The 20,551-nt window shown below is 42.4% G+C and overlaps 1 protein-coding gene and 1 pseudogene across 2 annotated transcripts in view; both read right to left on the bottom strand.

Annotated features, from left to right (window-relative positions):
• Positions 1–20,551, bottom strand: part of CNTNAP5 (contactin associated protein family member 5) — an 879,857-nt gene that overhangs the window by 372,480 nt on the left and 486,826 nt on the right. For both annotated transcript variants that reach the window (XM_068544014.1, XM_068544015.1), the window contains exon 8: positions 14,201–14,465. In XM_068544014.1, the coding sequence (XP_068400115.1) occupies positions 14,201–14,465 (265 nt within the window). The remainder of the gene's footprint in view (positions 1–14,200; positions 14,466–20,551) is intronic.
• On the bottom strand, positions 529–11,188 carry LOC137765500 (UBX domain-containing protein 2A-like; annotated as a pseudogene).

Below are 20,551 nucleotides of genomic sequence, written 5' to 3'. Positions count from 1 at the left end.
AGTCCCCGAAGACTCTATTTCCAACCCCGGAAATGACCTGTTACAAATCTCCTTGATGCCTTTACTCGCCTGTTAACCCTTGCTCAAGACCCCGCCACTTATAATTTCTAGCAATTTAAACAGATTACTTAATCTCTCTCAACCTGCTTCTCCGTCTGTAAAATAAAGACACAGCTGCCTGGCTTGACTTGGAAGTTTCTAGGCTTTACCTTCCCCAGAAAACCCAATTCAGCTGTTTTTCCATATCCCTTCATACCAACCTTTACTTAATAGTTCAAAGGTAGTTTCAGTTTTTGAGAGAACAAAGTGGGGAATATCTAAATAATTGAATAAGGCAGTCTTAAAATGTCAATCACATCATAAAAGAGCATATTCCAATTATTAGTACCATTATGCCACAATTTAGGTCCTGAGTCCTGTTTTTCTTGGAGACCATTTATCCATCAATTATGAAATTCTATTAACCCTTCCCTACACATGGTGGTTTGAATTCACATATTTCTTCAGATTTCTTCTCCAACTTTGGTTCTATCCCTTATCACAGGAGCTGGGAATTTTCTGATGGCCTCCCTTCTTTTCCCAGCCTCTGACCTCTTTCTGGTACAGGACACCTTGAACTATCTAGAGAGCAAGGTTATTAGTGTAAGTCCTCTACAGACAAATGAGTTCCGTTCTGAGAGCACGTTCATAAGTCCAATTTGTTCATAAGTCCAACAAAGTTAGCCTAGGTACCTAACTAACACAATCGGCTATATAGTACTGTACTGTAATAGGTTTATAATACTTTTCACACAAATAAGACATAAGAAACAAACACAAAAATAAAGGAAACATTTTTAATCTTACAGTATAGCCCCTTGCAAGGTACAGTAGTACAGCACAACAGCTGGCATCCAGGGGCTGGCATCGAGCGAACAGGCAGGAAAAGTTACCAACTGGAGGAGGGGGAGGAGGTGGGAGATGGTAGAGCTGAAGGATTGTCAGCAATAGGAGACGGAGGGCAAGCTGCAATGTCACTCACGCCTGACGCTGATGGCACAGGTTCTGGTTCCTTGCTGGATTCAATTCTATATACCCTCTTGAAAAAACGATCCAATGATGTCTAGTTAGTAGCTCTTTTTTTCTCTTCATAGATGATAGTGTAGCACTGGATTGCACTGTGAACGGCTGCTGCAAACTTCGTGTCCCGTTCTACATTCAGGTCCTGTGCCTCAAAAACTAACAGTGCCTCCTCAAAGAAAGAAAATCCCAACTGATTCACTATGCTGTACAGCAGAAACTAACACAACATTGTAAAGCAACTATACTCCAATAAAAATTAATAAAAACAAAATAAAGAAAACCCCCGTGCCATTTCCTGCGTCGTGACTCTCTTCGGTTCTTCAGTTACTTCTTCTTCCTCTTGTCTCTCTTCATCCTTTCTCTGGGCCTCCAGTTCCATCAGGTCTTCATTAGTAAGCTCCTCGTGTTGCAGAGCGAGGAGCTTAATGAAGCCGTCCTCTTGCAGGTCTAGCTCCACCTTCTGGCTGAGGGTCACTAAGTTGCTGAAGACCACGTTAGCATGTTTGAAAGTTCGGAACTTGAAGGTTCACATGTAGGGGATTTACGGTATCAACCTTGCAGCAAAAATCCCTCCAATGGGTCATGGAGCCCAGAGAATGAAACTCAGATGCTTATCTTGACAATCGATGCCTCTGTAATCAAGTCTCCATCTGTCCTCACCATCTTATTTCCCAATACTTCTACACAAATTCCCTACTCTAGCTAGACTAGTGTATTCATTATGCTCCTAGTGAATGCACTAAGCTAACTGAGGCTTCCTCTCCCAGCCTCTACTTCACCTGTATGCTGTCCTCCACTATCCAAATTCACATCCAATGCCCAGCTTTTGTCCTAGTGCGTCCTTTCCTTAACTATAGGGACGGGAATATATATATATATTTTTTAACTTTCTATCACAGTCACCTAGCACAGCACAAAAAGTACTGAATGATTGAGAGAATAAGTTAATAAACCAGGAAATAAAGGAAGTAGGCTTTTCTTGACTAGATCAATACATAGAGATTTCTCCTTTTAAGTTCATATAACATCCACTGTCTGAACTATTCATTTAGCTGGTATTATTTACTGCCTTGTACCATTAATTAACTCTTCATCTCTGTACGTACTATCTCCCCGATGGGATTAAAAGTTCCTGGGGGTCAGAGTCTGCATCGTGTTTTGGTATCCCCCTCGGCATCAAAAGAGCAACATCCTACCCTCTCCAAACTCTCCTTGCTTGATTGAGCATCAGACTAGCTGGATCTCCACTGCCAAGTGTCAGCAGCAGGGCCCTCTCTGGCACCTAGACCATAAATCACAGGTTAAACCTTTCCTAGTTGTGAAAGCCTAGTTCATATGTCAAGATAACCTGGATCCTCAGAACCCTTGGTCAGCATCTGGGAGGGAAACAGCTGGGTTTGCCATACACTGGGGTCAGATATAAACTGGGACATGTTCGTGGTCGGTGGTGAAGGTATAGTATCTCTAGGATGGACTTGAATGCTCAGCTCCAGTGTCTACATGATAAAAATGAAGGTCAGCTCCAGAGCCTGATACTTCTCCGTCACCTTTAGGAGACAGCCCAAACTCTCGTGTCCCTGACCAAAATTCTGCTTCATCTTTTGCCTGTGCGCCTTCGCTCTCTGTGATCCAGGCACCCTAAGCCACCTGTGGGGTCTTACACATCTAGATCTCCCCCTATTTCTCTCCTCTAATTGGAGCATCCTTCCCTTCCTTCTTTGTTTGACCAAATTCTGTTCATTCTTCAAAACAGAGCTGTGTTATCCCTGCCCCTAGGAAGCCTTCCCTTTTTCACCCTTTCTGGTGCCTCTTCCCTTGTGCTCCCCCTGTACCCTGAGTATCTGTCCTACTGCATCATCAGTACTCAATACTGTCCCTTTCAACAGCAGAGGGCAATAGCTCCATCCTCAGATTTGAGTACAGTATCAGCAGAAAGTAGACACTTCAAAAGCTTCCTGAATTAAATGTGTAATAGGGAAGAACAAATCCAGCTCCATATTAGATCTGTTTCTCTTACCTTAACCTTTGTATTCTATTGCTTTTGCTTCAAGTTAAGAATGTTGCCCATAGCCTGAAATATACAGGATAGCCCATTCTCAAGATTCTGACCTTTAAGGGGATAACACTTTTCCATTCATATGGAGATAAAACGTTGCAGAACGGAGAATAACAATTGTCCTATTGGAGGTTTACAGGAACATCGTGACCTGACCTAGGTGAACAGCTGCAAGAACAAAGGATTCCAACACCAAGAAGTTTGCAGCAACCAGCCACAACCCTCCCTCACCTTGCTATAAAAATGCTTTGCTGAAACCCTTCCCGGAGTTTGGGGCTTTTGCGGGGCATGAGCTACCCATTCTCCTTGCATGGCCTTGCAATAAAACTTCCTCTGCTCCAAACTCTGACATTTTGGTTTGTTTGGCCTCACTGTGCATTGGACATAGGAACTTGTGTTCGGTAACAAATAGAGGCAAAGTGAATTATATGAAAGAATTATTAAAGTAGAAAACAAGCAAAGGAAATGACAGCAGTTTTGACTATTAAATTATTTTCCCATAAGACGAATCTAGTTCTCTCTGTTTCTCTTTTGAGTGAAATGGAGAAGAAGGAAGAGTAAACTAAGTCATCATCATTACTCAGGCCTGAAAAAGCTACACATGCCCGGGAGATCTCTCCTTTGGTAAACATTCCCAGGCTTTGCTTGATATCGTGAAGCTTCGGCAATGGCAGTTCTCAGTTTCCATAAAGTGGAATGCCTCATCACACATCTGTCTTCCCAAAACTCTAACTCTGCGCCCAGCCAGACAGCTTGTTGTGACAGTCACGGCCCTGTGGCTATCATTTGTTTGCCCTCATGAATGGGATTTTCTCATCAACATTATCTTAGCTAAAACACAGAGGCATTAATGACAGCTTAATTGAAGCAGAGGATGAGGTTCACCAAGTCATCCTGTTTACTTGATGTGCAGATGGTGGTGAGATACAAATGGATTCTATGAAAAAGGGTGATATTGGGGAAGCCGCTGTTGAATTGCAGGACTGCAAACTAAAACCATCTGGCCACAAGTATTAATAGGGTGAGCACTTTTATCCTTCATGACACAGCTCTCCCTGCCGTCTCCCCACCTCTGGGAGCCCTACTGGCCTTTATCTGATTAGTACTTCCCCTGATTATAGCTCATTTTTGGGTTTGACACATTCTGCATTGTAGAACTGTTGTAACATGAATATTGGTTAAAAATCACTTTTAACTCTTCTTCCACTGTTGACATGAGACGCTTCTTCCACTGTTGACATGAGCTGCCTCAGAAATGTTTTGGAGGTCAATTCTAGTCGTTCATTTATTCAGACACTTGCTTATACATTAGGCAAATATTAGCGAGGGCCTGTTATAAGCGAGGTGTTATACTAGGCCTTGGGCAAATAGTGGTGAGCAAGGCAGGCGGTGTTCTTGTTCCCATGAATCCTTACGTTCTATGGTGACAGGAACACTGAGCAGCCAATTATATAGACATATGATTAACACACATTCTTTTTATAATTTATTTTATTGAAGTATAGTTGATTTACAATGTTGTGTAAATTTCTGCTGTACAGCTAAGCAATTCAGTTATATATACATATATAGTGTATATTTTAATATATATATACTTTCTTATATTCTTTTCCATTATGGTTTATCACAGGATATGGACATAGTTGCCTATGCTATACCGTAGGACCTTGTTGGTTATCCATTCTATATATAATAGTTTGCATCTGCTAATCCCAAACTCCCAATCCATCCCTCCCCCAACCCCCTTTCCCCTTGGCAACCACAGGTCTGTGCTCTATGTCTGATAATACATATTCTTATGAGCTAAATTGTGCCCCCCAAAATCCATATATTGAAATCCCTACCCCCCCCCACCCAGTACCTGAGTATGTGTCTGTACCCTTAAAGAGGTAATGAAGGTAAAATGAGGTCATTTGAGTAGGCCCATAGTCGATATGACCGGTGTCCTCACAAGAGGAGGATAATAGGACACAGATGGGCAGAGAGAAAAGACCATGTGAGGACACGGAGAGAAGATGACCTCTACAAGCCAAGAGAGAGGCCCTCAGAAGAAACCAACCCTGCCCACACCTTGAACTAGCCTCAAGAACTGCGAGAAAGTAAATTTCTGTTAGGTCACCTAATCCGTGGTATTTTGTTATGGCAGTCCTAACAAACTAATACGTACATTTATACACATACTTATGGTCAGTGCTACAAAGGAGAAGAACCAGAAGACTCAATAAAGGGGCAGCTGGCCTGCTTTAGGAAGGTTTCTTGGGAAAATATCAATTGAGATAAATCCTAAAAAAAAAACAAGTGGGATGGTGTGGACCATAGCTGTAGGAGGATTTATTTAATTTAAACAAAGCCAATGATAAATAATCATCCAATAACCTCCAGGACGGCTGCTGATCAAAGGCTGCGCCATTAGAATTTCATCCTATCTTCAGCTGGAGAAAGAACAAGTCAGTCCCAGCATTCTACTAAGTATAGAAAATTAATGACTGAGTAGAACAGATTGTTTAGTAATTTGTAATGCTGGAATGCCCTGTGTCTAACTACTGAAAAAATGTAAGGTGGTTGAGGAGATATGATGAACATTGTTGCTTGCATCTAGGGACTCAGTGGAATAAGCTGAAATGGCCTCTCCAATAAGCCATTTGCCTCCACTAAAAACATTTCCGTGGCATCTGGTTGATTTCTGGATCTTTGCTCATCATGTGTCCTTTGGCCCTGGGATTCTGTTCCGTGCCTGGCAATTGGCTTTCCCCTTCTGTCTTTCCAGCTTATAATCGTTTTACAGCCCCTGCTGCCAGGTTGAGATCTCTCAGTGTGAAGACTCCGTTCCCCATCTTCTGGGTTGCATTTAGTTGTGCAGAGACTCATTTCTTACTCCTGAAAATTCCACTCTGGGTTTGATGCCTCTAGTATATCAAAGCAGTAGATTGTGCAGCTAAATGCTCGGGAGAGAATACTCTCTAATGATAAGCCATTAGATGGTCTTTCTGCCATTTGACCTTACTGAGGCTTGTTCTGTTCTCTGCGGTGACATAAATATATAAAAATTCTCATCTAGGGGCTTCCCTGGTGGTGCAGTGGTTGAGAATCCACCTGCCAATACAGGGAACACGGGTACGATCCCTGGTCCAGGAAGATCCCATGTGCTGCAGAGCAACAAAGCCTGTGCACCACAACTACTGAGTCTGTGCTCTAGAGCCCATGAGCCACAACTACTGAGCCCGCATGCCACAACTACTGAAGCCTGAGTGCCTACAGCCTGCACTCCACAACAAGAGAAGCCATCACAATGAGAAGCCCGCACACCACAACAAAGAGTAGCCCCCGCTCACTGCAACTAGAGAAAGCCCGCACGCAGCAACAAAGACCCAATGCAGCCAAAAATAAATAAATTTATATAAAAAAACCCTCTCATTTCTGAGAAAGTCTGTCCCACGTTAAAAGAACCTTATCACGACTCTGTCTTGTTTTTCTCTCCACATGCAATAGCTCCAGTACTATTGAAGGTCCTGTATACTCTGATAACTCCCTTACCTATCAATCAACACACACACACAAGAGTATCCTACTGTGATTAAAAGATGGTCGCAAAAACAAAACTAAACACAACTTCTCAGATTTGGCTCCGTGGCACCTAACTCTATACGGATCACAGAGAGTAACATGCAGAGCCTTTCTGGGACAACCAAGCATCTCATTCACAAAAGTCACTGTATGAAAGAATCCCAGGTTATCATTCTTCCTCCCTCAGATGCACCACAATGTGGGGAGTTGAGAAACACGACCTCTGGCAGGGGGCTTGGCCCTGCTGAATACACCTAATTAAGGCCACTTACCCCGTTTTCGAAAGAAGACTCTGGGGTTGATGACTTCTTTGAAGAAAATAAGGGACATGGTTGACCTCCTGTTTTCCTTCAGGAACTCAGATGAAGGTTTAGAAGGGACTTGAGTAATTCTAGACCAACTCTCTCCTTTAGCTACAAAGGACAATGAGGTCTAACAGAATAAAACTCACATTCTGCATCAATGCAGAGCATAGCTAAGCTGGAGTTCTGGACGCTAAGGCCTGAGTTCAAGGTCTTTGCCCAGATTGGCTTTTCAGTGAGAACTTGATGTTTAGAGAAGCACTACAGCAGAAAAAAACAGACTTCAAATTTTCAGGACTGAAGCCCCCAAACTTCTTTCTTCCTATTCTCATTCCTATTCTCATTCTCATTCTCATTCTCATCAGCAAAATAAAAATAACATCGAAATGTCAGGCCATTTGCAAAATAATTATAGTGGTGCCAGCTTTTTTTGGTTACTGAATGTTTCACTTGCAATTCAAAACACTCTGCCTCGATTGTCTAAAGAAATGAACCAGGTGGTCTCCTTTCCTTTTGCACAAGTTCCTGTTTTCTTAGTCATCCAGATTGGTTTGGACAATGACAATCTACATTCTAAGCACCTTTTTAAGAGTCTTTAAAAATGGCAGCCATTTGCTCCTCAAAAATAGAACGTGGTATCAATCGTTCCAGGGGTAGGTATGGCCCTGAGAGAGAAAGTGGTCCCCAAGACACATGGAACCTGGGGAGTAGTGGTGAGGAACTAGAGTTTGAAATGCATAAAGGAGGAAATCCAGGTGTTTTTTTGTTTATTTAAGATTTGCACAGTTGGCTGTTCTCATCCCTGAAGGGGGACATGGGAGCAGCAGGGCTCCTGGAAGGTTTCCTCTCCGTTCCCATGCAGCCCCCAGATTTCCACATGGGGTCGGACGCACAGGGGTGACGAGAATGTGGGAAAAGCTGTGCAAGGCATGGCAAAGTCTCTGGAAGCATCTAGGCTCTCACTTAGTACCCTTCGTACTTACATCATAATCTTACTAAGGAATCGGCCCTGAGCATTTAAAAGGGTCTGAAAAAAAAATAAGTAAAAAAATAAAAATAAATAAAAAGGTCTGAGAGGGACTTTCCTGGTGGCGCCGTGGTTAAGAATCCCCCTGCCAGTACAGGGGACACAGGTTCGAGCCCTGGTCGGGGAAGATCCCTCATGCTGCAGAGCAACTAAGCCCGTGTGTCACAACTACTGAGCCTGCGCTCTAGAGCCCACAAGCCACAACTACTGAGCCCACGTGCCACAACTACTGAAGCCCACGTGCCACAACTACTGAAGCCCATGTGCCTAGAGCCCATGCTCCACAACAACAGAAGCCACCGCAATGAGAAGCCTGCGCACCGCAATGAAGACTCAAGGCAGCCAAAAGTAAATAAATAAATACATAAATAAACATTAAAAAAAAAAGTCTGAGAAAAGTATGTCACATATACTCAATGACTATTTGTGTGTGTGTATATGTGTATGTTAATATATAGATACGCATAATTTACTTTATAACACTATATAGGCAATGCCAGCTAAAGTGGAGTAAAAGTCTATGAAGACAATGGATTCACAATCCCTTGTCAGCCTCACTTAACCGCCAAATCTGTCTATTGATGGGACCACCAAGTGAAATGTTTTGGGAAAACCCAACTTTAGATACTAAATAGGCTACTTTTGTTAACAGCCTACTGTACATTTCATCTTTCATCTAAAGCAGAGTTTCTCTGCATTTGAATTCTTTATAAACACCTGACCATATCACGAATAAATATGGGGGGCAGCAAGATACACTGTGGTGACCATGGACTTGGGGATGCAAAGGAAAGGCCTGAGCTTGAACACCTACTTGGTCACTTGAACTTAATTTCTGACTCTCAATTTCAATTTCTGACTCTCAATTTCCTCTTGTGCCTGTTGGTAAAATAAGAACCACTTCATATGTTCCATGAGCTCTTTTTTTTTTCTGTAGTATTATATGACAAGGTCCTTGCATAATGCCTGACCTGCATGAGATCCACAGTAATTGTTGGTTCTACTGTCATGTCACTTACAGTGAAAGGATGCCCTTGACTTTGCCTCATATCCACATGTACAAGGCTTTCAAGAAAGGAAATGACAAGAATAGAAAATAAAGAAAAATGCAACGGAGGGATTATTCCGTTGTCCTTCATCTCCCTGAAACTTCATCCCTTAGAACAACTAAATTCAGATGCCTTCTATTTTGAGGACGATTTCGCTTGGACTTCTCTTCCTGATACCCAATGCAAACTGCACAAAATAACCACACACCCCCAAAACTATGCACACTGTATGAAGCTTTGGTAACAGGAGTGAATGTGCCAGGCATCCGTGTGCTGACCTTCTCATAAGGGTCACCTTCTCTTTTAGACCCAAGACGTTAGAAACACATGAACTACTCTCAAGTAAATCTTTAAATATCTGGATTCCCTGTTCAATTCATAATGTGCCATTTTCTATTTTCCATGAGGTACCATGTGTCAAGGGTAGCCCCAGTGGCCCTCAAAATTATTAGAACAATGTTTATTATTTTCTAATTTCTCATGTGAGATTTTTCTCTTATAAAGCCAATACAATCTCAAGTACTTGGAAAACAAGGTTCTTCAGAAATGTACAGGAGGAGAAAACTGTTCTTGTTAGTCTGATTTGTTTTGTTTGTTTACCTGTCTTTTTCCCCCAGGTAGAACAATGCCAGTAGACACAAAGCCTTGATCCATTTCAAAGAAAAATAAAAGAAATTCCAAAATTTCTGAATTTTCCAAAATTCAGGAAATTCTTGGAGAAAGAAGCAAGCAAGAGTTTCCTGAGACAGACATCAGAATGTTTTTAAATTTTTCTTTTACTTGTTTGATTTTTTTTGAGAGACAGGTCTAAAATAACATGAGTTTTTTCTCCCTCTTTGCTGGATATTGGGGCAGCTTTAACCAGCCTCTCTCTCAGTCATAAACACATTTGAATGGACTGACACATGCTTAATAATACAGGTAACACCTGAATGCTTTAGAGCGAAGTGCCACTGGGCCCTGTACTATATTAAAACTGCATTTTTGACCTGAGGCCTACAAGTCTCTGTACTCAACCATCTCGCCGGCTGGAGAAAAACAGCCCAATGCCAGCTCACGATTTTTCTTCTTCAAATAAGGAAGATCGAGGTTTAACTTTTATAACACTGCACATGAAAAATGTTATGTTTCTAAGTGATTAACTCACCTCCACGACTAGAAATCATAGAAATTTTATAAAAGTCCCATGACTGCACAAATTCACTCAGCTTTTATGACTCAAAGAGTGAGGCCTGTTTTTGCCTGAGGTCTTGAGTCAGTGTGGAAGAAAAAGAAATTTGCTAAATAGCTTCTCAACACTGTGCTAAAGGGTTTAGATCCACTATCTCATATTTAATCATCGTCACAGTCTTGTGATGTAAGGATTTTTTTTAATCTCATTTTGTAGGTAGACGCTAAGATGGTCCCCAATAATCCATGACTCCTAACATCTAGTGTGAGTGTTTCATCTAGCAATTTGAGGAAAGGAAGAGCTCTTGCCGGGGAAAAGGGAGGACTTCTTTGAGATCCTTGTTGTTTTTCGATGAAGTCTTTGATGTGGTTTATCCTATGAGAAATGTTAAATTTCTGGACACTCCTTTTCCCATTGGCTAACAAGATGTGTATATTAGTGATGGGTTCTAGACTGTTTAGTGAGACAGTAGACAACTTATTTTTATTCTCAACTTCAATACACTTTGCTTTAGAAACAATTTTTGGTGTAGCACTTCCCAGTCTGTGACTCTGTCCTGAGAAGGGCTGGAACACAGGCTTCGTTGACATACATACTTCCTTTTTCTTATCTTCAACTTTAACATCCACCTCCTTGTTATCAAAAACCCTGTAATTCTAAAGGTAATTCCCCTTTTTTGATGGCGTTCAGAAACTGCTGAGCTGCACCATCAAAATAACTTCTGAAATCATCACTGACTGTGAATCCATTTTTCCATAATTTTGTACTTACACCTACCAGTTTCTTTTGTTCAGTGGCAGACAAACATTTGACACCAACCTTCTGAGTTTCCTCAAAAAGTCTGTCAACAAAATAGTCACAATTTGTTTGCTGATTATCACCATGAGGTTGGTGGTCAGATCCTGTTTCACAAACCCGTTCTTCCTTTATACTTTCACGATTATCTGCTTCTTTCATTCTCTTTTGTCTTCCTCCTGGTGTGGCCGCTGGGCTGGAGGCCCTCAGACTGGGAGCACTGCCGCCCCCAGACCCTCTCAAGCTTGGTGGCCACGCTGCTGGGACCCTGCTCGTCTCCCTCGGTGACTGCTGCCGGCACCGAGCACGTGCTGAGGCCGGCTCTGACTCCTAATATCTGAACCCTTGTATAATCCCTTTGACTTGAGCAAGGGCTAGACTTATTCACTTTTTTCTAATGAATAGAATATGATGAAAAGGATGGGATGAGATATACAAAGACTGTGGCTTTTGTCCTGGGGGTTCTTTCTCACTCTCTCCAGGGTCACTCACTCTGGGGTAAGAGTGCTGCCCTATCAATGAGGCAGCCTTCTGGAGAGGGCGTGGGGATAAGTTTGGATCTTCTGAGGTCTGCCCACAGCCACAGGAGTTAGCCTGGAAGCAGAGTTAGCACCGGTTGAACCTTGAGATGACTGTCGCCCCTGCCAACAACTTGACTGCAGCCAGAAGCGCCCAAAGGGCTCCTGGATTCCTGACTCTTAGAAAATCAGACATAACACGTGTGGTTTTCAACTAATACACGTTGGTATAATTTGTTATGCAGCTGTAGATAACAAATGCACTCTCACTTACATGGGAGACAAAGTTAAGAAGTTCATCTAGGGCCCCAGACTAACTAGTAAGGGGAAAAGGTGCCTTTGGAACCTGCCTCTCTGACTCACAGACCCAGGCCCTTCTGTTATTTTCAGGGGTTTGAAACTGTATACAAGACCCTGAGTCCCTTCCTTTGAAGTAACAGGCTTTTGCTTTAGTCTCCCAGGCCTACGCCGAGTCTCAAAAGGCTGCTCAATAGTTAATGATTAGGAAAAAAAAATAGTTAATGATTAGGAATGTGAAGATGTAGAAACAAAGAATAGCTGTTGGGCTGGGAAACTGGTAACAATTTAGACTATAAATCAGCCACATGGCAGAATCACCAAATTTCCAGTTCCCTGAAAGATAAAGATAAAGGCCTGACACATATTCCAAAGGTTTTTTTTTACAGGAAGCTAACCCCCCCCCCCAGATGAAAATTGCTGACCACAACAACATAGACCCTAGACTGGTTGAAACCAGAAGGTTGATGATGCTGGAAACTTCACCTTGATGCCAACCAATCTGAGAACTGTGCACAAGCTGACCATACACCCTGCAGCTCCCTCCCCCACACTGACTGCCTTTAGAACCCCTTACCTGAAAGCCATTGGGGAGTTCAGGTCTTTTGAGCATGAGCTGCCCCTTCTCCTGGCTTGGTGCCCCGCAATAAAATCTATACTTTCCTTCACCACAATTGAGTGTCAGTAGATTGGCTTTACTGCACATGGGTGAGTGGACCCAAGTTTGGTTTGGTAACAGGTTCAATGGGCTTTTGTGTTCACCCATTGACATCTGAGGCTTTCCCATAGCCTGACCTGATCTTGACTATTAAGTCACGTCCTTTACTACTCAACTCAATTTCCTCTAATTTATTTGCATAACAAAACTCACAGTCCAGTGGGGGAAGAAAGACATTTAAATTAAATAAATGATTCAATGTCCTATAATCCAGGATGGATATTGGCCCAGGGTGCACAGAGGAAGGGGTTTGATTCAGGCTGTAGAGCCAGGAAGGCTTCTCAGAGGATTTGTTGACCTAGCAGCCTGCCTTAGCCCCCAATCCAATGCCTGCAGGTGGTCTGACCTTGGTAAGTACTTGTCACTAAGTGAACACACTGCTTCCGAAAGGACATCAGTAAGATAACAAGTAGAGAAGGAGGGAGAAAATTCCATGGCTCCATGTTGAAGGAATGGCAGATAGAAGAGTCAGGATGTTGTTCTTACATCTATTCCAAGTTGCTATACATTAGGACCTATACTCTACTGCTATAAAAGGAAGTGCTTTCCAATCTTCAGCTTTTTGAGAACCATTTTAAAAACTTTTATGAAAAGATGCTCAACATCGCTAATTATTAGAGAAATGCAAGTCAAAACTACCATAAGGTATCACCTCACACCGGTCAGAATGGCCATCATCAAAAAGTCTACAAATAATAAATGCTGGGGAGGGTGTGGAGAAAAGGGAACCCTCTTGCACTGTTGGTGGGAATGTAAATTGGTGCAGCCACTATGGAGAACAGTATGGAGGTTCCTTAAAAAACTAAAAATAGAGTTACTGTATGATCCAGCAATCCCACTCCTGGGCATATATCCACAGAAAACTGTAATTCGAAAAGATACGTGCACCTCAATGTTCACTGCAGCACTGTTTACAATAGCCAAGACATGGAAGCCACCTAAATGCCCACTGACAGACGAATGGATAAAGAAGATGTGGTATATATATATATATATACAATGGAATATTACTCAATCATAAAAAAGAATGAAACATTGCCATTTGCAGCAACATGATTGGACCTAGAGTTTATCATATTAAGTGAAGTAAGTCAGACAGAGGAAGACAAATATATGATATCACTTATATATTGAACTAAAAAAAATGATACAAATGAACTTATTTACAAAACAGAAACAGACTTACAGACTTGGAAAACAAACTTATGGTTACCAAAGGGGAAAGATGAGGGGAGGAATAAATTAGGAGGCTGGGATTAACAGATACACACAACTATATATAAAATAGATAAACAACAAGGACCTACTGTGTAGCACAGGGAAGTATACGCAATACTCTGTAATCACCTAGATGGGAAAAGAATCTGAAAAAGAATAGATACATGTCTATGTATAACTGAATCACTTTGCTGTACACCTGAAACTGACACGACATTGTAAATCAACTATACTCCAATACAAAATTTTAAAAAGAAGAAAAAAAGAAAAAAAATGTTGGCTCTTCAGACTTAGAGTAAATTTGTGAAGACTGGTCATCCCACATCCCTGGGAGCTGGGGTCTGTATGTTTTGGTCAGATTCTCAAACATGTATCGACTTGGCTGAGCAAGAAACCGACACAGAAGTTGTCAGTGGACAGTACCTGTGAGAATTTCAGCTGCACGTTCTGTCATTTTCTGAATCACGAGTCTCAGGGTTCCATCCTCCAGGCTCAGCAGCAGGGTCCCTGAGCCCTCAGAGAGCGTCGTGGACAGAAGCAGACCATCCTTGTTCCATGTTCGAAACTGGAAACTCACCGAGAGCCCATCGATTTGGGGGGTGCCGGGCAGCAGCAAATAACTGCTGCTCGAGTTGACAAATGTGATGGGAACAATTTGTGGTTCGGAGCAGGAAAAAGTGACATTGCCCTGGAAAACAATAAAAATCAAATATATAAGAGCCATTTTTTATTCTGCAATCTGACAGCTGATATAAACAACCACCTGGAGCTGACCTTAATTTCAGGATCATTTCACATACAGCGGCAAGATCTTAAAGGGAAAAATATGTCAGCTTTGTTCAGACACACCCACAAGATTGTGTTCCATTCTTTTTTCTGCATCATGGTGCTATCTGCAAAGAGGGTCATCCAAGACCCAGGGTGGGTGGGGGGATGGAAAGCATCAGAAGTTTCTAGGGATCCAGAGATAAAACTAATTACATTCATTCATTGAATAATGCTGTACTGTAAGTCAACTAAGTGCCAAGCACTGGGATACCTTTCAAAGAGATACACATGAGAAAACTTTGTTACAACGTGGAATGTTCCCAGGGCAGCCTCGTAGGAGAAATAGCTAAAGAAGCAAAGGTTTCACAAGGGAGGCAATGCTTTCCTGGAAGGAAGTGGGGAAAGACAAGAGTGACTGCCCGGTCAGCCTTCTCAGCAGATGGCACGGTGTTTGCAAAGGCTTGGAAAAATTAGCAAAATGGCATCCCTGGGGAAGGAGTCATTTCTGAACTTGAAGTGGGACAAAGAGGGCCATGGACCATGAAGGAGGTGAGTTTATGCTTGCCAACGTTATCATTCAAAGTTAGAAGCAGTAAAGTGACATTGGCCAGATTTTTAATGTATTAAGAGTAGTTTTAGTAACATGGGGAGTCGGGGTGGGGGGGGGGATGCATGAGAGGACCAGAGGTGGGGAGTATTAAGTGTGTGTAGACTAGAACCAGGAAGAAGTGGAAGAAGATTATCCTTTGCATAAGTGAGGGAAAATGGGTCCGAGTTTATTCGAGGAAGTTACAGGAAAATAAACAAATGTATATATGTGCCCAGCTGAGCCATGCACTGGAGTCACTTTTACTAGATGAATAAGGAGAAAGCCTGGAATACCGTCTAGATTATGAATAGGTGTTACAATATGAAAGCCATTTGGAATTTTTATAGCCAACCTCTACAACAATGCAGTGAGCTTATTCAGGTAAGTGTAATGCAGTATTTTCCTCTAAATAGTCATAGACACATCTTTTTTTAACTTATTTTATTGAATTTTAATTGATTTACAGTGTTGTGTTAATTTCTACTGTACAGCAAAGTGATTCAGTTATATATATATATATATATATATATATATATATATATTCATTCTTTTTCATGTTCTTTTCCATTATGTTTTATTACAGGATAGTGAATATAGTTTCCTGTGCTATACAGTAGGTCCTTGTTGTTTATGCAGTCTATATATACTAGTTTGCATCTGCTAATCCCAAACTCCCAATCCATCCCTCTCCACTCCCCCCACCCTTGGCAAACACAGTCTGTTCTATTCATAGACACACCTTTTTCCCTGTAAATCTGTCAATGCCAATGAAAGAGGCTAAGCTCCACCTATTTCCATAGCCAGTGCCACTTCTGCAAAAAACAAAGACAGGGATTTCTGAAAGAGGAATGCCCTGGCTTGCCTGGCTGACTGAATTCAACTTTGCGCTAAAGTGGCCAGGTAGTGGGGTTAGATACCTAGGACAGCTCCTAGTCCTAGAACAGATTAATCCTTCAGGTTGTACAGCCTCATAATCCTGAAAAAAACATCCTTGGGTCCCAAATATATTTGTTAGTGATAGTCCTGCATTTCTGAAAACAAATAGCAGTTTCCAAACAAACTTCTCCCAATAGTACATTTCTAATGAGGCACTCATCAAGCACACCACTATGAGCATATTCTTGCATTGATCATTTTTTGTAGCTGTTTAGATGTGTTCTTCTCTTTAGGCTAGATCCCCAGAAGTTAATTAATGTGTCAAAGGGTAAGGCCCTTGATATCCATCAAGAAATTGCCCACAGTTTATACTGCACTTGGCATTAGGCTAAGTGCTAACATGCGTTATCTCATGCATTCTACACAATGAATGCATTCATTTAAAAAATGCACAAACTGGGTTTGGAGAAGCTAGGTGATTCGACAAAAGCCAGAGTCCTCCTTAGCAGTGACAATGGGGGACAGACCTATGTTTGTCCGACATGGAGGCTTTGGGCAGCCATCTCTGAGAATTTCCTCCTCTGTACTGGGTACGACTGTTAAAAAAAAAAAATCTACCAGCTTGCTTTTGATATCCCATTGCTATTTTAATCTGCTTTTTGGTAACTGATATCTAGTCTTATCGTGTTGTGGTTGGAAAAGATGCTTGATATGACTTCAATTTTCTTAAATTGACCGAGGCTTGATTTGTGACCCAAGATGTGATCTATCCTGGAGAACGTTCTGCGTGCACTTGAGAAGAAAGTGTATTGTTGTTTTCGGATGGAATGTCCTATAAATATCAATTAAGTCCATCTGGCCTAATGTGTCATTTAAAGCTTGTGTTTCCTTATTTATATTCTGTTTGGATGATCTGTCCATTGGTGTAAGTGGGGTGTTAAATTCACCTACTATTATTGTGTTACTGTTGATTTCCCCTTTTATGGCTGCTAGCATTTGCCTTATGTATTGAGGTGCTCCTATGTTGGGTGCATAGATATTTACAATTGTTACATCTTCTTCTTGGATTGATCCCTTGATCATTATATAGTGTCCTTCCTTGTATCTTGTAATAGTCTTTATTTTAAAGTCATTTTTTCTGATATGAGTATTGCTACTCCAGCTTTCTTTTGATTTCCATTTGCATAGAATATCTTTTTCCATCCTCTCACTTTCAGTCTGTATTTGTCCTTAGGTCTGAAGTGGGTCTCTTGTAGACAGCATATATATGGGTCTTGTTTTTGTACCCATTTAGCCAGTCTGTGTCTTTTGGTTGGGGCATTTAACCCATTTACATTTAAGGTAATTAATGATATGTATGTTCCTATTACCATTTTCTAAATTGTTTTGGGTTTGTTTTTGTAAGTCTTTTCCTTCTCTTGTTTCTCCTGCCTAGAGAAGTTCCCTTAGCATTTGCTGTAAAGCTGGTTTGATGGTGCTGAATTCTCTTAACTTTTGCTTGTCTGTAAAGCTTTTGATTTCTCTGTTGAATCTGAATGAGATCCTGAATGTGTAGAGTAATCTTGGTTGTAGGTTTTTCCCTTTCATCACTTTAAATATATCTTACCACTCCCTTCTGGCCTGTAGAGTTTCTGCTGAAAGATCAGCTGTTAACCTTATGGGGGTTCCCTTATATGTTATTTGTTGCTTTTCCCTTGCTGCCTTTAACATTTTTTCTTTGTGTTTAATTTTTGTTAGTTTGATTAGTACGTGCCTCGGCATGTTTCTTCTTGGATTTATCCTGTATGGGACTCTCTGCACTTCCTGGACTTGACTATTTCCTGTCCCATGTTGCCTAAGTTTTCAACTATAATCCCTTCAAATATTTTCTCAGACCCTTTCTTTTTTTCTTCTTCTTCTGGGACCCCTATAATTCAAATGTTGGTGCGCTTCATGTTGTCCCAGGGGTCTCTGAGACTGTCCTACATTCTTTTCATTCTTTTTTCTTTATCCTGCTATGCGTCAGTTATTTCCACCATTCTATCTTCCAGCTCACTTACTGTTCTTCTGCCTCAGTTATTCTGCTATTGATTCCTTCTAGAGTATTTTTAATTTCAGTTATTGTGTTGTTCATCACTGTTTGTTTGCTCTTTAGTTCTTCTAGGTCCTTGTGAAATATTTCTTGTATTTTCTCTATTCTATTTCCAAGATTTTGGATCATCTTTACTATCACTACTCTGAACTCTTTTTCAGGTAGTTTGCCTGTTTCCCCTTCATTTGTTTGGTCTTGTGGGTTTTGCTCTTGCTCCTTTGCCTGTAGGGTATTTCTCTGTCTTCTCATTTTGTCTAATTTACAGTATTTGAGGTCTCCTTTCCCTAGGCTGCAGGGTCATAGTTCCTCTTGCTTCTGTTCTCTGCCCCTGGTGGTGGGGTAGGTCCAGTGTCTTGTGTAGGCTTCCTGATGGGAGGGAATGGTATCTGCGTTCTGGTGGGTGGAGCTGAGTCTTTTCCCTCTAAAGAGCAGGGCCGTATCAAGTGGTGTGTTTTGGGGTGTCTGTGAGCTTAGTATGACTTTAGGTAGACTGTGTGCTGATGGGTGGGTTTGTGTTCCTGTCTTGTTTGTTGTGAGGGGTCCAACACTGGGAGCTGCTGGCAGTTGGGTGGAGCTGGGTCTTGGATTCAGATAGAGGCCTCCGTGAGAGCTCTTGGTGATTAATCTTCCTTGGGGCTAGGAATTCTCTAGTGGTCCAGCATCCTGGACTCGGTGCTCCCACTCCAGAGCCTCAGGCCCGACTTCTGGTCGAGGGACCAAGGCTCTGCAAGTCGCTCATCTCAGTTATGCCAGGATCTTTATAGTCCTTTCCAGTGTCCAAGGTCTTCTGCTGGTTTCCGGCCGGTGTTCTGTGAGAATTGTTGCATCTATAGATGTATTCCTGATGCATCCGTGGAGAGAGATGAACTCCACGTCCACCTACTCTTCTGCCATCTTGAATCTCCCTGGATGGTGCAGGTGTACTCACTGTCGTCCAGCAGGTGCACGGTGCAGCTGTACTCGTGCTCCAGGCTCCTGCTGCTGCCACTCATCAACCTGCTCAGCATTTTCCCACCTGCCCCCTGCCCCCGGGAGAGAATCAGCAGTGCTGCAGACCCCGGACCAGGCGCCCCTCAGCCAGGCGGCTCCGCACCAGCTCCAAGCACCTGCACCTGCACCTGCACCATCACCCCAGCGAGGACGCCGCCACTGCCTCCTGCTGGTCCTTCTCCTTCTCCTCCTCCTTCTCCGCCACCACCTCCCCCCAGCCCAGAGCAAGCGCCTGGCTCTCTCTCCTCCGTGCCCCACTGCCCCTTAATCTGCATTTTTGGATTTCTGGTTGATATCCTTTCAAGATGAAATATCCCCACTGATGGCAGATTAACTGAGGCAAGGCTGTCTTTTAAACAAAGCAAAATCACAAATGCTCCCACCGGGAACTTGGGAGTAGCAGTAACTCTTCTTCCCCTTTACTTTTCCTGAGGTCAGTGTCACCTCCTCTGGTAACAATTTGCCACAGCAAAGCTGTACCCAAAGTTTGAGGCTGTGTAGAAGGGGGAAAGGTGACAAGGCTGAAGGTAGAAGCCCAGGACTTTGTAAAATGCCCCTTCCTGCATTGATTTAAAATCCAGTGTATAAGACTCACAGACACAGAGAACAGACTTGTGGGTGCCAAGGGGGAGGGGGTAGAGGGGAGGGATGGATTGGGAGTTTGGGGTTAGCAGGTGCAAACTAGTATATACAGAATGGATAAGCAACAAAGTCCTACTGTATAGCACAGGGAACTATATTCAATATCCTGTAAAAAACCATAATGAAAAGAATATGAAAAATAATATATATATGTATAACTGAATCACTTTGCTGTATACCAGAAACTAACACAACATTGTAAATCAGCTATTTTTCAATTTTAAAAAAACTCTTAAAAAAGTCCAATATTTAGCTCCACTCAAGCCATTTTGTGAGTGTTCTCTGGATAGACAATCATGGAGGGTAGTCCTCAGGACAGCGGGGGTCTAGAGAAACTGAGATTGTCCCCTGCATTCCACTGAAAGTCCATTGGGCCCCAGTACCTTTGAAATAGGCCAGGGAACCCAGAAGCCCTTGAGAGGCACTCAGGGGACACTCAAGGTCCCCAGCAAGATTCTGGTGGCAAGAACTTCAAATAACTGCCTCAGGGATTCTCACTGGTTAAGGTAAGGCCAGGTGTGGGGATCAACGCTTTGTTCAACAGGGAGCAGGAGAACTTGGAAATGCATTGTCTTTGGACGGTGTCTCCGCATCACTGCAGGCCATGCTCTCCACTCCGTCTCCCACAATTCCCTCATGCTGTCCTCTGTTGTCCTTGTGTCCATGCAGCTGCCTGAGCTGTCCAAAGCTTCTCTGTTTTTAGAGCACCTCCCTGCTCTGTTCTCCAATGGGAGGTCCAAGGGCAAGTAGGAGAGAGAGACGGGAATAGATGGGAAACGACTTCTACACCCAATCTGACCCAAGTCTCCGGACAAATGTGAGTGTTCCTGGCTGAGCT

Source organism: Eschrichtius robustus, chromosome 5, assembly GCF_028021215.1.
Source record: "Eschrichtius robustus isolate mEscRob2 chromosome 5, mEscRob2.pri, whole genome shotgun sequence".
Lineage (NCBI taxonomy): Eukaryota > Metazoa > Chordata > Mammalia > Artiodactyla > Eschrichtiidae > Eschrichtius > Eschrichtius robustus.
Note: the sequence above shows the minus strand (reverse complement) of the source record. Positions and strands in the feature narration are given on the sequence as shown.